Genomic DNA, 16,566 nt, shown 5'->3' with positions numbered 1-16,566 from the left:
GAAAGATGACATGAACTTAAAGAATTACAGCTCAGGTCCTCTATATTAAAAAGCAGCGAGGGGGGAGGGGTGGAATTCCTCCATAAGAAATAAATTTTCTTCTCCTCACCCACGAACGAACATAACATTTTAGCAAGCATGATACAAAAGCAAACCCAAACCACAGGCACATACAAAACCTATAGACCGCGTCTGGAAGAGAATAAATTATCATGGCACCTTTCCTGCCTTCTCTAAGGCAACTGTGGTTTCCCCCTGGCCTGGGGGAGGGGGGGGGGGATGCCGCTAAGCTTGCTGCGTGAATATAAAGGTTTGCATCGCTTTTGCATGTAGCCAGGTTTATTCCTTGTCTAATGGATTAAAGGGAAGGTCCGCCATATTCTGCCTTTACCACGCCCGGGGAGCTAAACCAGTGAAAAGCCATACAGTGGAGGGAGAGAGATGCTGATTCCCCCCCTCCTTTTTTTTTTTCCTTTTCTTGCAAACTACACCATAGCAGAAGGGAAAAAAAAGGGAAGCGCCGAATCCCTATAGTAGTCTAGAGACGCAGCATTGCACAGAAGGCGAGAAAGGAGGATTTGATTAAGCAGCCAGGCCAGTCTGCGCTTAAGTGGAAGAGAAAAGCGCACGAGCGCTTCAGCGGGGAGTCTGGGGGGGAGGGCGGAGGATTTCTGCGCCGGCTGTCAGTTGCAACGAGCTCTGGGACTAAGGACGGAAGAGGAAACGGGATTTTTTTTTTTTTTTCCTTCCCTGACAAAGGGAAGAGGAAACGGGATCGCCGGAGGTAGCGGCGGAGCCGGTGCAGCCTCGAATGTTCCCGTGTTGTTTGGTGCATGATTTCGAGAGGAGGAGGAAGAGGAGGGGGAGTTGTTGCTGCTGCTGCTGCTGCGGGAGGCGAGTGACGGCTGCGGCGCGGTGCTCTGCTGATCGCGGGGGGCCCCCGAATTCTCGCTGATCCTCCTCCCCCCCCTTCCCCCGCTTTCTCTGCCGCCGCAGCCGCTGGTGCTCTCCGGGCTCGGGGGAGAAAGGGGGCGCGCTGGGGGAGAATGACTCTAGAGTCCATCATGGCGTGCTGCCTGAGCGAGGAAGCCAAGGAAGCCCGGCGGATCAACGACGAGATCGAGAAGCAGCTGCGCCGGGACAAGCGGGACTCGCGCCGGGAGCTCAAGCTCCTCCTGCTCGGTGAGTGCCGGGGGAATGGCGCCATCGCCCTTCCCCCCCCCTCTCCCTCCCTCCCTCCCTCCCTCCATCGCCGGTGGCCCCCGTGCACAGCTCTGCAGCATCGCACGTGCAGCTACTTGCGCACCCATGCAGACTCGTGAGAGGAGGGGACTGGGGGGGGGAGGGGAAGATATTGCACATGTGTGCATCATGTTGGGGGAGGGGAAGGGTTGGAGGGCCCCCCCCCCCCGCCCGGAGTTTCTTGCATGAGCGCACTGGGGTCTCGGGGCCTTGCTGGCTCCGTGGGGGTTGTCACAGCGCTTCAGGATAGGGGGACAAGTGGCCTTCGGAGAAAGATAGGGGGTGAACTAGGGACTGTGTGACGCGACAGGTTGGGGGGAGGGGGGAGAATGCTCCAAACTGCAACTAATTGCTCTCTCTTCCAACCGATCGCAAGTGCTGCTTTGGCCATTCGAAGAAAGGATTGTAAGGCTTCTGAAGTTTTGTAGGTGATCAGATTATTTGTAGGGTAGGGGGAGAAAGCTGTAGGACTTGCCAGTGACTTGTGACAGAACATGGAGGCTGAGATCCAGGAAAAGGGATGTGTAGCTTGAGTGACCTATGTGACAGTTTGGGCCCCCCCCCCCCCTGTTGAGTCAGTTTAATGCTTTTTTGAAGCAAAATACGAGAAATTTAAAGGTGCTACAGTAGGCACTTTATCGTTCTCAAATAACGGGGCCTACATGCCTGCTGAGTGTTCTCCGTTGCTATGCTGTCAAAGTGCTGAACTAATAATAATACCCAAATTATGACAAAGGCTGTTCTGTGGTACCCTATGCATTCCATATCTGGTTATATGTTGTGCACGAGCATTAATCAAAGTTGTTGCTTCTATGTAATAGATTTGTTTTTTAAAATTCTGTTTCGGGTATCTATGATGGAGGTGTGGGGGTGGACTGCTCACCTGGGGAGCAGCCTTGAAAGGGGCTTGTAGCAGGGTGAAAACCCACAATGCCAATAAAACATGTGATGCATGTGTTGCTCAACCCAAGCCCTCTGCTCTCTTCATATAGCACAGCACAGTTTCCTCAGGATGCAGCCTTGCACCTCCCTAGCAGTACTTATCCAAACTACATATTGTAATTTTTTTTAAACGTATTCACTTTATATTGCAAGAACAGACTCAAGTAAATACTCCCATAAAAACGACCAGGTTTGCAGATGCACTGAGCCTACCTCATTTTTCTTTGTCACAACAGCTTGCTTAGCTTTTTGGGGGGAGGGGGGAGGAATTTTGAAGCTAGAGGCCTATGATTTACTACTCCTAAGGCCATCTATACTTTGCAGTGGAGTGTTTTGGACATTTATAAAATACTGTTTTGGTTTTGGCTTCAGTTTATGCAAGGGGTTCTGCCTTAACTACTGTGCCAACCAAATTTAGTGTTCATTTGCTGTAGGCAAGGGGAGAAATGTGCCAGCACAGTGCCCATGAGTACAGCAGGGTTCCCATTTCGCTAGCAGAGTTTTGAGAGGCTATCAACATATGGGCGATAAATTATGTTACTACTAAAAATATTCTGTAGCATAACATGAATGTTTATTAGGCTGTAATAACTAATTTTGATTAAGGAGTAGGTGCTTAGATATGGGGCTTCTTTTACGAAGGTACGCTAGTGGTTTTAGCGCACGCACAAAATTACCGCGCGCTATAGCACGCGCTAGCACAATTATTACCGCCTGCTTAAAAGGAGGCGGTAGCGTCTAGCGCACGTGGCAATTTAGCGCGCACTATTCCGCGCGTTAAGGCCCTAACGCACCTTTGTAAAAGGAGCCCATAATGTTGTAATATCATAAGGAACCAAAATGTGTGTGCGCTCATAGGTACACCGCATTTCTGTTGTTAAGTAAATAATTATTATGGTGGTCATATAATCTTTTCACATACGAGCATTCAGAAATGTAGGGTTCTTAAACATCCACGAATACATGAGGCTGGAACTGCTATTTGATTTTGGGGGGCTGTTTTATTATGATGATTTATTTTCACCTCTGTGAATCACTGCAGGCATCTTCTTAGCAGCATTTGCTATATTATACAGACAAAATGTCAATCCCGAAGAACTGAGAGGAATCACTTAATCCCTTGTGCTCCTTTGGGAGCTCCTTCACAATAATGGGGGTCTATATTGCAAATCCATGGGCCCCTATTTTCTGTACTAGACAGTGAGTGAGTGGTTCTTGAGATGAGCGTCTTGTGGTTCAGAGGCAGAGACCACAAAGCATCCTCTCATATAACCTGTAATGCCTCGGAAATCAACAGGATTGCTTTAAATTTGCATCCAGCCACAGTTGACAGCCAGTGTAGAGATTTCAACACCAGACCGTGTGATCTTGATACTTCAGATTCTACACTGTCCTGATTGTGTTTCTGTTTTGCAGCATGGAATAGTACACTTTTGTTTAAAAAAGTAAACTCTGTAAATAGGCTTTTATTTTGTTATTTTTTTGTGGTTGGTCAGTTTGATGAAACAATTCACAATTAAGATTATTTTGCTGAAATGTGCTATCAAAATGAAATGCTAAAGGTCTGGTTGCGTTAGGCACCTTTTGGGAACTGATTTAAATCTTGGAAAATTCTGATATTTCTACATCAGAAACAATAATATTCCATTTTATTTGGTGTTAATTTTTAAAACGTAGCATTCAGAGCATCAATGTATATAGTGTTGCACTCTTAGGGCCTTATTCTACTCTATATATGACGCCTTAAAAATCGATGTCAAAAAGGATGGTGCTTAGCACAATTCTATAAAATGCATCTGAAGTCATGTTTATAGAATCATGCATAGCACCCGTATGCGTAACTAACATTTAGGCACCCCCGTTTATGCCAGTGAAAACCAGGCCTAAATACCTGTGCCTAAGTTGTACGTGGATCAGGCATATGCTAAGTGCGCCAAATTTTTTAAGAATGCCCACAACCTGCCTATGCTCCTCCCCTCACCATACCCTTTTTTGAGCTTCATGCACTAGAATTTATGTGCACCACTTTATAGAATATGCTTAGAAAATTGTGCACTCAGTGTTAATTACTGTTCATTGCCAATTATCAACACGTAAGTTGCGTACGTGCTAATCGGCAACATGCACAAAGTGCTCTTTGGCCTAGGTTCACTAACCTGCCTTCCGTGGCCGATTCCAGCAGGCCCAACCAATTCACAACAGCAAAAAATTCTAAAGAGGGCGATCGGAGGAATGCCCTCTTCTGGCCGCACAGATTGCTAGTGTGCGATCCTGATGCATACGCAGACCATCTACTTTCCCTGAAGATGGTCTGTGCATGCGTTTTGTGTCCGTTTTTTTTTTTGCTGGGTTGTTGTTTTTTTTCCCGGGCCCTGACTCTCCTGCTCTCCAAGGGAAGGGCTATCCCTGGTGGCAGCAGCCTCTTCCCTTTTGCCGACACTGGCTTGTTGCCTTTCTGCTGCTCAGTGCTCTCTTGGAGCTGGGAGATTTGTATTCTGTCCAAGGCCTAAAGTTTTCCCGTTGACACTGAAGCCTGCTTTCTCCTGTCAGCCTGTCATGCCCTGCTCTCTGCCCTGAGCTCTGGATCTCTGCTGCCTTCCCTGCAGTGCGAACCTGCGGGTTTAAAGCGGGGCTGCACTGCGGCGTGCAGCCCTGCTTTAAACCCATGGACTCGCACTGTAGGGAAGGCGGCAGAGATCCAGAACTCGGAGCACAGATTACATGATCCGGGCAGAGTGCAGGGCGGCAATGGAGCAGGAGAGTCAGTAGAGCCATGCGAGACTGGTCCCCAGCAGTTGCTTCTTCTCTTGATTGGCCAGCCCAGTTGGTGTCCCAAATTTGTTTGGTGAATAGCATCCCTGCCTACTTTGCATGCCGTTTCCCCTCAATTGCATGCACGGATTGGAAGTGGATCGCAGGAGAGGTTAGTGAATTGAGCCGGAGGGAAATCAGGTTGCAATTTAGTGAATCTAGCCCTTTGTATTTATTTTTTTTTTAATTCCCCTTTTGGTTTGAAAATAATTCTTATTTCTAATGTGTTTACATTTTTTAATTGATCTATCTTTATTTAGTTGCTACTCTGTCCATCTCACCTCATGTTCAATGGAGTGTGTTGTAGATTGGTGGTAATGGGAGACTGAATAATTGGGCAACAGCCACACTAGTATTGGTAGCTATGTAAATTATTTTGCAAGTCTTCTAAATATAAGAAAAGCTATGCTGAGTCAGACCAATGTCCATTGAACCCAGCATCCTGTTTCTGACAATGGCCAGTTTGGAGCACAATTTCCTGAAAGATCCCCAAAATCAGGGGTGCCCAATACGTCGATCGCGATCAACCGGTAGCTCAGGAAGGCAACGTGAGTCGATCGCTGAGCCCATCCCGGGCTCCGTGATAGACTAGTGTTGCCGTCCTGATCTACCGGGCCGATCAGCCTTCCTCAGTGTTCTCCCTAGGGGCTTTTAGTTGCTGCCGCCGTCGCTGAACATTTTTAAAAAAAACAGCTTGGAGATTTCAGCCCGTAGCGAACTTATGCTCCGGGCTCTAAAGTGTGCGTGCCGGCTTCTCTTCCCTCCGAAACCGGAAGTTATGTCCGGGGGGGGGGGAGCGAGAAGGGAAGCCGGCACGCACATGTTGAGAGCCCTAAAGCAAGCGTTTGCTACGGGCTAAGGCGGGAGACATGTTAGTGAAGCATTTCCTCTTCTTGCTGCCGGGTCCTGCCTACTTTCTGTTTCCGCGAAGGCAGGACCCGGCAGCATTTCCCCCAACAGCTCGATCGCGATGCTGGTCAGCCGAAGCAGGGAGAGGTTGGGGCGGCGTCGGCTTTCGGGCCTGTTATTGGCGTCGGCTTTCGGGCCTGTTATTGGTGGCGGTTTGGGTCCTGGTCCCCGATGGCAGTTTGGGTCCTGGTCTCCGATGGCAGTGGCAGTGGCTTGGGGGAGGGCAGGGAGAAAGAAAGAAAAAGGGCAGGCAGGGAGACAGAAGGAAAGAAGAGAAACAGAAAAAAAAGAAAGGGAGGCAGAGAGAAAGAAAGGGCAGGGAGAGAAAAAGAAAAAGTTGGGGGAGGGAATGAGGTCTGGAGGAGAGGAAGCATACAGGCTGAAAGAAGGGAAGAAAGATTGGATGCACAGTCATAAGAAGAAAGTGCAACCAAAGACTCATGAAATCACCAGTCAACAAGGTAGGAAAAATGATTTGATTTTAAATTTAGTGATCAAAATGTGTCTGAATTTATATCTGCTGTCTATATTTTACACTTTAGTCCCCTTTTACTAAACCGCAATAGCGGTTTTTAGCACAGGGAGCAGCACTGGGCATTCAGCACAGCTCCCTGCGGTAAAAACTGCTATTGTGGTTTAGTAAAAAGGGAGGGGGGTATATTTGTCTATTTTTGTATGGTTGTTACTGAGGTGATAGTGCATAGAGTCATCTGCTTTGACCTCTTTGAAAAACCCTGGAATAGGAATAATAATTAACATTTTCTATGCGTACAGTGTGCTTTGTGTTTTTTTTAAATTTTATTGTTGGTAGATCATTTTGACTTGGTCATTTTAAAAGTAGCTCGCAAGCCCAAAAAGTGTGGGCACCCCTGCCCAAAATGATGTCTTTCTATTTCTTATGGCTCATTTCTAGGGATGAGCAGTGGTTTTCTTAGATCTTTCTGGATAAATGTACCTGCCTAACATTCAAGATCTTGAATGATATTCTTCCTCCTCTAATTCCACTATCTTGGAATTCTACGAGACCTGACACTACCAGATCCACCCAAAAACTTAAACTATCTTTCCTTAGCAAAGCAGCAGATGAATCCAGACAAGTGGGAATAGCTCACATCGACCAGCAGGTGGAGATAGAGAAACTGATTAACCGTTGGCCTTATAGCCCGGTATTCTCTCTGTCCATTCAGTTTGCTCTATCTCCCAGCAGGACTGTGAGCTAGTCCTCTAGCTCCTGGATTTTGGCTGTGCCGGGTGCATGTCTGAGCGACTTGAGTCTGCTGTTGAGACTAGTTCTCTTCTGCTAGACAGGGGTGCCTGGCTGAGCGGTGCCGGCTTTAGGTGAACACCTGGGCCCTCCCAGGTCCCTTCTCCACCCTACCCTCCGGAGGATTGAGGGATTCATTGGGCTCTGCTGTCTTCTTTCCAGTATAAAAAAAAAAAAAAAAAAGAGACAGAGCCTGTTAGTGCTGTGCTGTTCCTGTTTGGTCAGCTATAATTACAACTGCCAGCCATAACTTCGCGTTTTAGACGTCGCGTTTTGGGGGTGAGTACTTCTGCTAATTTTTGTTTCTCCGCTCCGCGTTCCGACCATCCGACACGAGTTGCGACGTCGACCGAGGGCGGGTCGGGGTCGCGAGTTAAGGGCGGGTTTCCAAACGAGCAGACAGATAATGGCGGCAGAAGCTGCAAAGCGGTGTTCTCGCTGTGGTAAGCGAAGGACACTGCTAGGTCTGTGCTCAGCCGGGTGTTCAGATACACCGGCTGAGGCTTCTCAGGCAGCAGAAGTGGCTCAGTCCCGCGTTGGGGAAGCGCAAGTGATTTCCCCTTCCCTTGCGGTTGAGTCGGCCAAACACCAAACTACTGGGACAGAGGAGGGGAAGCCAGCGGAGGCAGTGGCGTCAGGGACGCTGGGAGGAGCCGCGGGTCCGCTCCTCTGTTCGGATCAGACTGGGTTGGCTGGATTTGGGCTAACTTCATTTTCGCCAGAGTTTGTAATGTTAATGCACCGAGCTTTTATGTTACAGGGCTCTCAGCCTGCTCAGCCGGTGCCTATGAGTATGTCGGAGCGTCCGGTTCCATCTACTTCCACTTCTGGTTTTGCTAGCAAACCTTTGTGTGCGGCTGCGGTTCTTGCGGTTTCTCCCGGAAATTCACGGGTAGCAAAAAAGCGCAGACTCGCAGCCGCGGACGAGGGTGATACTATTCCAGTCTCCCCGTTATCTCTTCCGGACTCCCTTGAAGAGGGTGAGGTATTGGACTTGGAAGATCCCCCGGGGAGGGAAGTGGATGATCCGTCCGCTCTACGTCTTTTTCATAGGGAAGAACTTTCTTCATTAATTTCTAAAGCATTGCAAGGCTTAAACATCTCGCAAGATGATGCTCCTAATTCTGGTTCCACCAATCCCCTTATGATAGGGACGCGAAAGCCACCCAGGTCCTTCCCAGTGCATGAGGCTATGCAGGAACTTATCACGGCGCAGTGGGACACGCCGGAGGCAAGTCTGAGGGTAGCAAAGGCCATGCGGCTATTGTACCCGGTGGCTCAGAAGGAACTTGAAAAATTTCAATTACCCAGGGTTGACGCGCTGGTGGCCGCAGTTACCAAAAAGACTACCTTACCGGTTGAAGGGGGAGTTGCCTTAAAGGATACTCAGGACAGGAAGATTGAATCTTCTTTGAAAATGTCCTTCGAGGTAGCTGCGGTCACTCTACAGGCTGCAATTTGTAGTTCATACGCGGCACGAGCGTGTCTGCAGTGGTCTCAGTTAATGACTGATAATTTAATGGAGTCGGGAGGTTCGGTTCCAGTAGAACTGGCTGATTTGGAGTCAGGTCTGGCATATTTAGCAGATGCTTTATATGATATTATTCGGGCTTCCTCAAAACAAATGTCTCTGGCGGTGGTTTCTCGTAGGTCTTTATGGCTCCGTAATTGGGCGGCAGATGCAGCGTCTAAGCTCCGGCTCATAAAGCTCCCTTTTAAAGGCCGTTTGCTTTTTGGGGAAGATTTGGATAAATTAATTAAGGATTTTGGGGATACCAAAACCCAAAGGTTGCCGGAAGATAGGCCTAGACCCCCGTTGAAATCCTCCACCTCGAGACAGCGTTTCCGATATCGGACAGGTAAACCGGGTTTGAGGTCCACGTATGGTTCCTTCCCTTCTTCAAGGCCTAGGTTTCCGCAGAAAGGTTCCTTTCGTGCAGCAAAACCTCCTTCAGCTCAGTCAGCCCGTGCCCCAGCAAATCGGTCTTCACAATGACGGGGTCTTGGCTCCCTCCGCTATTCCCTTAGGGGGAAGGCTGTCGGCTTTTGTAGCGGAGTGGGCCAATATCACGTCGGATCAGTGGGTGCTAGAAATTATTCGAGACGGTTACAAGTTAGAGTTCGCCTCTCCCGTCGCCGATTCTTTCTTGGTGTCCCCATGCAATGGGGTAACCAAGAGGGACTCGGTACGAATGACTCTTCAGGTGCTTCTGGATCTGGGGGCGGTGGTGCAGGTGCCACAGGAAGAAGTGGGACTCGGCAGATATTCCATTTACTTCATTGTGCCAAAGAAAGGGGGGTCGTTCAGACCGGTGCTGGATCTCAAACGAGTCAACGAATTTCTCAGTATCCGTCATTTTCGGTTGGAGACAGTTCGATCTGTCATTGCGGCAGTGAGGCCGGGGGAGTTCCTCACTTCTCTCGATCTCAAGGAGGCGTACCTCCACATTCCGATTTGGCCCCCGCATCAGAGGTTTCTGCGGTTTGCGATCCTAGGCCAGCATTATCAATTTCGGGCGATGCCCTTTGGTCTGGCAACAGCTCCTCGCACTTTTTCAAAGGTGATGGTGGTTGTGGCAGCATGTCTCCGCAAGGAGGGGATTCGAGTTCACCCTTACTTAGACGATTGGTTGATCCGCGCCTCTTCAAGGCAGGAAAGTTTGTCGGTGACTCAGAGCGTGATTTCTCTCCTTCAGTCTTTGGGGTGGATCATCAACTTTCCCAAGAGTTCGCTGTCCCCGTCTCAATCCTTAGTGCATTTAGGGGTGATGTTCGATACTTATCGGGGAAAGGTGTTTCTACCCCGAGAGCGGGGAGAGAAGTTACAGTCTCAGGTTCGTCTACTTCTCGAATCCCCGAGACCTCGGGTTTGGGATTATGTACAGGTTCTAGGCTCGATGGTGGCGGCTATAGAGGTGGTACCCTGGGCTCGGTTCCACATGAGGCCGTTGCAAAGGTCTCTTCTTTCACGGTGGTCCCCGGCGTCCCAGGATTACGATCTGCGTCTCCAGTGGACTCCTCGAGCGGCTTCCAGCATGCAGTGGTGGCTCAACGAGTTCAATCTTTTTCGGGGCATGCCGTTGGCGACGCCGGATTGGGTCGTAATCACGACAGATGCCAGTCTTCGGGGCTGGGGGGCTCAGTGCCTACAAGCATCGATCCAGGGGGTTTGGTCCTCGGTAGAGGCCCAGTGGTCGATCAATATGCTGGAGTTGAGGGCTATCAGGCTGGCGCTTCTGGCATTTCAGTCCAGGATTCAGGATCGTCCAACCAGGATCTTTTCGGACAGCGTCACAGCAGTGGCGTATATCAATCGGCAGGGGGGTACCCGGAGTCCTCAGTTAGCCGAAGAGGCAAGGCTGCTGTTTCAATGGGCAGAGACGCATGTTCCTCTCCTCTCGGCGGCATACATTGCGGGTCACGAAAATATTCAGGCAGACTTCCTCAGCAGAAATCGTCTCGATCCAGGGGAGTGGGAGCTGTCCGCTCAGGCGTTCGATATGTTAGTCCTAAAGTGGGGGCTCCCGGAGATAGATCTCATGGCCTCGTCTCGCAATGCAAAGCTGCCTCGGTTCTTCAGCCGACGAAAGGAACCGAACTCGGAGGGGGTAGACGCGTTATCTCTCCCGTGGCCTCCAAATTCCCTCCTATACATATTTCCTCCTTGGCCGATGATAAATCGTGTGTTACAACGCATCGCTCTCTTTCAGGGACAGGTGATCCTGGTAGCTCCGGATTGGCCACGTCGTCCGTGGTACGCAGATCTGATGCAACTGTATGCGGGCGATCGTTTGAAATTTCAAGTGACTCGGGACTTACTAACTCAGGGTCCAATCTCCATAGAAGATCCGTCCCACTTTGGTCTTACGGCCTGGCTATTGAACGGTCACGGCTAAGGAATAGAGGTTATTCTGAGCAGGTGATTGCCACGCTTCTTCAAGCAAAGAAGCTTTCCACGTCTACCTCCTATGCTAGAGTCTGGAAAGTTTTTGACTCGTGGTGTGGGAGGCACGGGATTTCGCCCTTTCGGGCGTCTTTATCGGCTATTCTTTCCTTTCTGCAAGAGGGCGTAGCTAAAGGGTTGGCCTATAATTCTCTGAAGGTTCAGGTAGCGGCCATTGCTTGTTACAGGGGCCGGATTTCTCGTTTGGCGCTGGCATCACAACCCGACGTAGTCCAATTTTTAAAAGGAGTTCACCATATCAGACCTCCTATGAAGAGACCGTGTCCCTCATGGAGTCTTAAGCTGGTCCTTGGGAGGTTACGAATGGTACCTTTTGAGCCTTTATCCATGGCTACGCTAAAAGATGTCACTTTGAAAACAGTGTTTTTGGTGGCTATGGCTTCGGCAAGACGGGTGTCTGAATTGCAGGCGCTATCTTGTAGGGATCCTTTTTTGCGGATTTCGGATGCTGGTGTATCGGTTCGAACGGTACCGTCCTTCTTACCGAAAGTGATGTCTTCCTTTCATATGAACCAGTGTTTATTCCTCCCGGCCTTTCGGAAGGAAGATTGGGGGAAGCAGTACTCGTTGTTGCGTCTCCTGGATGTGCGCCGGATGATTCTACATTATTTGGGGGTGACTAACGACTTTCGCCGGTCGGATCACCTCTTTGTTTTGTTCGCGGGGAAAAACAAAGGAATGGCCGCGTCGAAAGCTTCCATTGCGCGTTGGGTCAAGGAGACGATTGCTTCGGCTTATTTGTTGACAGGGAAGCAAGTGCCAGAGCAACTTCGTGCTCATTCAACTCGGGCTTTAGCTACGTCATGGGCGGAGTCCGGGGGTCTTTCCTTAGAGGAGATTTGCAGGGCGGCTACTTGGTCGTCGGGAAATACCTTTTCAAAGCATTACCGGTTAGATGTGGCAGCCCGTGAGGAGGTTAGTTTTGGCGCTTCTGTGATTGCGGAGGCGGCATTAACTTCCCACCCGATTTGAGTTTTGCTTTGCTACATCCCACTTGTCTGGATTCATCTGCTGCTTTGCTAAGGAAGGTAAAATTATGTTCTCACCTGTTAATTTTCTTTCCTTTAGAAGCAGCAGATGAATCCAGAGCCCCACCCTTTAACTTCAATATCTGTATAGGTGTTCGGGGGCAGTCTTTGTTTATTTTCCAATTGGGTTATTGTTGGTAGTTGTATTCAGTAATGTTTCATTGTTGCATTTGATACTGGAAAGAAGTTTTTTAAGATGCTCATTCTCCTATCTCGGGATGCTTGGGCAAGGAGCATAACTGAATGGACAGAGAGAATACCGGGCTATAAGGCCAACGGTTAATCAGTTTCTCTATCTCCACCTGCTGGTCGATGTGAGCTATTCCCACTTGTCTGGATTCATCTGCTGCTTCTAAAGGAAAGAAAATTAACAGGTGAGAACATAATTTTACCTTCCCCTCGTTAAAAGGCGTCATCTATGCTGGAAAATTAGGAGAAATCTCTTTTCTTCAAAATCACTGAGCTTTGGAATAACCTTCCTGCCCTGCTGCAGTATCTGGGCTCCTTCCAATTATTCCAAAAGCATCTGAAAACTTGACTATTCTCAAAAATGTAAATATCGCTATCCTACTTATAATCACTAATTCTTATTGTGTTTTTTCTTTCCTTATATTAAAGTTCCTGTAAACCATGCCGAGCTCTATCTTTATGAAGAGGATGCAGTATATAAACTTAAGGTTTAGTTTAGTCATTCTTTAGTTTGCATTCCTCTTTAAATGTTCACTAGTGTGAGCAGCATCTTCTACCCTGGCCTCGGCTCCCTTCTGACTACATGCCCTGGTCCCCCAACCAGGAAGTGACTTTAGAAGGGAGCTGAGGCCAGCGCAAACAGCAGGTAGAAGGTGTTGCTCATGCAGGCAAACATTTAAAGAGGTGCATGGTGGGGTTGGAGAAGAGAAGAAGTGCCGGCACCCCCACGTGAAGACAGCGACTGGGTTAGTTCACCCCCAGCTCTCCTTACTATGCCATTACACCCAAGTGGAAAAGGGAAAAACCAGATTGCCTGTAGGGTGGGGTTCTGTCCACCTAACTTGAGCCCTGGCCCACCCAAAATTGGATGTCTAGCTACCCAAAATTGGGTGTCAGGGAGAGGAGGAGGAGGAGATGGGAAAAATGCTAGATTGGGTAAAAGAGAGAGAGACAGGGAGGGGGGAATTCTGCATTTGGGTAGAAGGGCAGGGAGTGGGAAAATGCACATGGAAAAGAAGGAAGAGAGGCTACATATGAAGGAGGAGGAGGAGAGAGAGGGAAGATGTACAGGCAGTCCTAGGGTTAAGAATGGGTTCCGTTTTTTGTTTGTTTTTTTTTAAACCGTTCTGAAGTTGAATTTGTATGTAACTTAGATCTTAGTATTCTTCCCACCTTCTTTACCTCCTTGAGGCCCCCTTACATTCCTTTGGTGTCAGTTCAAAAGCGCGCCGGGACAAAGGCGCGCCCAGACAATTGAGCGCAGCACGGAGGTGCGCGCCGCTCTAAATTACTGTTTTTAGGGCTCCGACGGGGGTGTGTGGGGGGGAACCCCCCACTTTACTTAATAGAGATTGCGCCGCGTTGTGGGGGGTGTGGGGGGTTGTAACCATCACATTTTACTGAAAACTTAACTTTTTCCCTGTTTTTAGGGAAAAAGTTAAGTTTACAGTAAAATGTGGAGGGTTACAACCCCCCAAACCCCCCATAACGCCGGCATGGGGCCCCTAAAAACAGTAATTTTGAGCGGCGCGCACCTCCGCGCTGCGCTCAATTGTCCGGGCGCACCTTTGTCTTTCGCGCCGTTGTCTATGAACCCATCCCTTTCTATCCATCCCACGTTCCCTCTCCATCACCACATTCAACATTACTCCCTCTCATCTCTCTCTTCTTCATGCATCTCTACCTCTCCCACCACCGTGTCCAATAATTCTCCCTCCCTATGCCCAACAGTTCTCCTCTTTCTTCATCTCCCCATGTGCACCATCTCTCTTTCCCTCTCACTCGGACACCCAATTCTCCCTTTCTATTCTCTCTCCCACCTCAGCATCTTTTTCCCTCATTCCCTCCATTCTTCCATGGTTCATGCCCCCCTCCCTCCTTCCTTCCATCCTTTGCCCAATGTTTGTGTTCCCTCCCGAGTTCCAACGTGACCCTCTCCCTCCCTGCCAGGTCCCAACACGGCCCTCTCTCTCCCTTCATTCTGTGCCCCAAGTACATGCCTCCCTCTGACAGGTGTTTACCTTCTGGCCAGCTCCTTCCTCCTTCCAGCTGCAGTTGTTTCTCTGCACAAAGCCGCAGGCAGCAGCTGAGCTGGAAGCCTTCCCTCTGACATCGGTGACTTTATGCAGAGAAACAACTGTGGCTGGAAGGAGGAAAGAGCCGGTCAGAAGGTAAACCCTGCTGGAGGGAGCCACGTATTTGGGGCACAGAATGGAGGGAGGGAGAGAGAAGGACTTGTTTGGACTCGGGAGGGAGGGAGAGGGTTAAGGCTCGTTGGGACTTAAGAGGGAGGGAGAGGGATGTGTTGGGACACCGAAGTTAGAAAAGGACCCCGTTCGTAAGTACGTGTCTGATGTAAGTCGGATGTTCATAAAACAGGAACTGCCTGTACTGCACATGAAGGGAAGAGGGAAAGCTAGATAGATTGAGGAGGCAGAAAAACTGAAGAAAGCTGAATGTGAATGTTCACTTCCTGCCTGTTTGGTCCTGAAGAAGAAAGGAGGTGAGAAAAGAAATAGCAGATGGAAAGGAGGCCTGGACACAGAGTTAAAGATCACAGACAGGAAAGCAGAGCAAAATGATTAGAATAATAATATCACCAGACAAGAGTAGGAAAATTGTTATTTTCAGTTTAGTGATTGAATGATGTTGAGAATTTACATCTCTTATCTTTATTTTGCACTGTACAGGAGGATATCATTTCTTTCTCTTTCTCTGTTGTTGCACGACATGCAGATTCTGATATCTGCTTTCATTTTTTGTCTGCATATATATATATATTTTTTGCAGTTCCCCGTTTTGTATCGGGTGAGAGTTTTAAGTTCTGCATCTGCAACTGATGAAGGATTTTGCTGGCAATGTGGTGTCTGTATAGGTATCTGTAGCAGTCCATCTTGTTCCATTTTCCTAGTAGCAGATATATTGATTCTCTATGGCCTATCTTCATAGAATGGTTAGCGCTATTATGAATAAGTTATCCATATAGGTTTTGAGTGCCTTTTTGCTGCGATTTGTCTTATTTTTCAAAGTGTCTGGAATGTTTGAAAAATAAAAACACCCAGGACTAGTGGGGTCTCCACTTCTGGTAGAGAAGTGTTGGGCAGACCCCTACCAGTTAAGTTTTTGGGATATTCACAATGAATATGCATGAGAGAGATTTTCATACAATGCCTCCGTAAGCCAACTCATGCATTTTAATTGTAAATATCCCCAAAACCCGGTTGGCTGTGCCTCAAGGACTGGGATGAGAAGCACTGCAGTAGTGTCGTCAAACTACCCCCCATCTCCATCTGTTTTAAACGAAGTATCTGACAGTCGAAGGAGTCTGTGTTGTTCCTGAGTCAGTTATCATCATTTGATTTTTTGTGTGTGTGTGTTTGTGGCTAGTTGTAAGGGGGGTAGCTTCATTGTTAGGGAATATGGAGTTTATAATACGGAATTGGAACTTCAAAGATCCTGTAGAGAATCCAAACTTCACGCTCACATAGAAGAATTTGTTGAATGATGCGATCAGTAATAATGATGGTTTTACCGGGTATTTTTAAAACAAGCTGGAGGTGGAGGGTTTCTTTTAAGTATACAAGACTGCTGATTTAAAAATGGAGGGAGAAAGGGGATTTGCAGTTCTACGTCACATAATGTATTGGTCTGTTTATAAATCTGAAGGACAAATTTCAGAAGGGTGGTAGTACCGTATTTTCACGTAGATAACGTGCACCCGTGTAAAACGCGCACACGGGTATAGCGTGCGGAAAACACAAATTTATGTACAGAAATTTTTATATAACGCGCACACCCGTATACCGCGCATGCTGCCCGACTCTCCTTTCGCCCGCCCCGACTCTCCTCTGGCCACCCCGACTCTCCTTTCGCCCGCCCCAACTCTCCTCTCCCCCTTGAAGTCCTGTCCCCACCCTGAAAACCTGATGCCCCCCCACCCGACGTCCGATTCACCCCAACGCAGGACCGCTCGCACCCCCACCCCGAAGGACCGCTCGCACGCACTCGCACCCGCACCCCCACCCTGAAGGACCGCTCGCACCCCCACAGCCTCCCGACTCCCCCCCCATCATGTAGAAGCTCCTACCGGTGTCCTGCTGCTTTCTCTTGGCGGTCCCGGCCCTTCCGTGAGCCCTGCGCCTGCGCTGCTTCCTCTTCCAGCGGTTCGCCCTTTCTCTAACGTCAAGCCCTCTTGCCCCGCCGACTCCCCGACACGA

General features: G+C 48.8%; 1 protein-coding gene across 1 annotated transcript in view; it reads left to right on the top strand.

Annotated features, from left to right (window-relative positions):
- Positions 1-562: 562 nt before the first annotated feature.
- Positions 563-16,566, top strand: part of LOC117351589 (guanine nucleotide-binding protein G(q) subunit alpha) — a 246,120-nt gene continuing 230,116 nt past the window's right edge. The window contains exon 1 of the mRNA XM_033927084.1: positions 563-1,182. Coding sequence (XP_033782975.1) covers positions 1,047-1,182 — 136 coding nt within the window. The 5' untranslated portion in view covers positions 563-1,046. The remainder of the gene's footprint in view (positions 1,183-16,566) is intronic.

This window comes from Geotrypetes seraphini, chromosome 1 (genome assembly GCF_902459505.1).
Source record: "Geotrypetes seraphini chromosome 1, aGeoSer1.1, whole genome shotgun sequence".
Lineage (NCBI taxonomy): Eukaryota > Metazoa > Chordata > Amphibia > Gymnophiona > Dermophiidae > Geotrypetes > Geotrypetes seraphini.
Note: the sequence above shows the minus strand (reverse complement) of the source record. Positions and strands in the feature narration are given on the sequence as shown.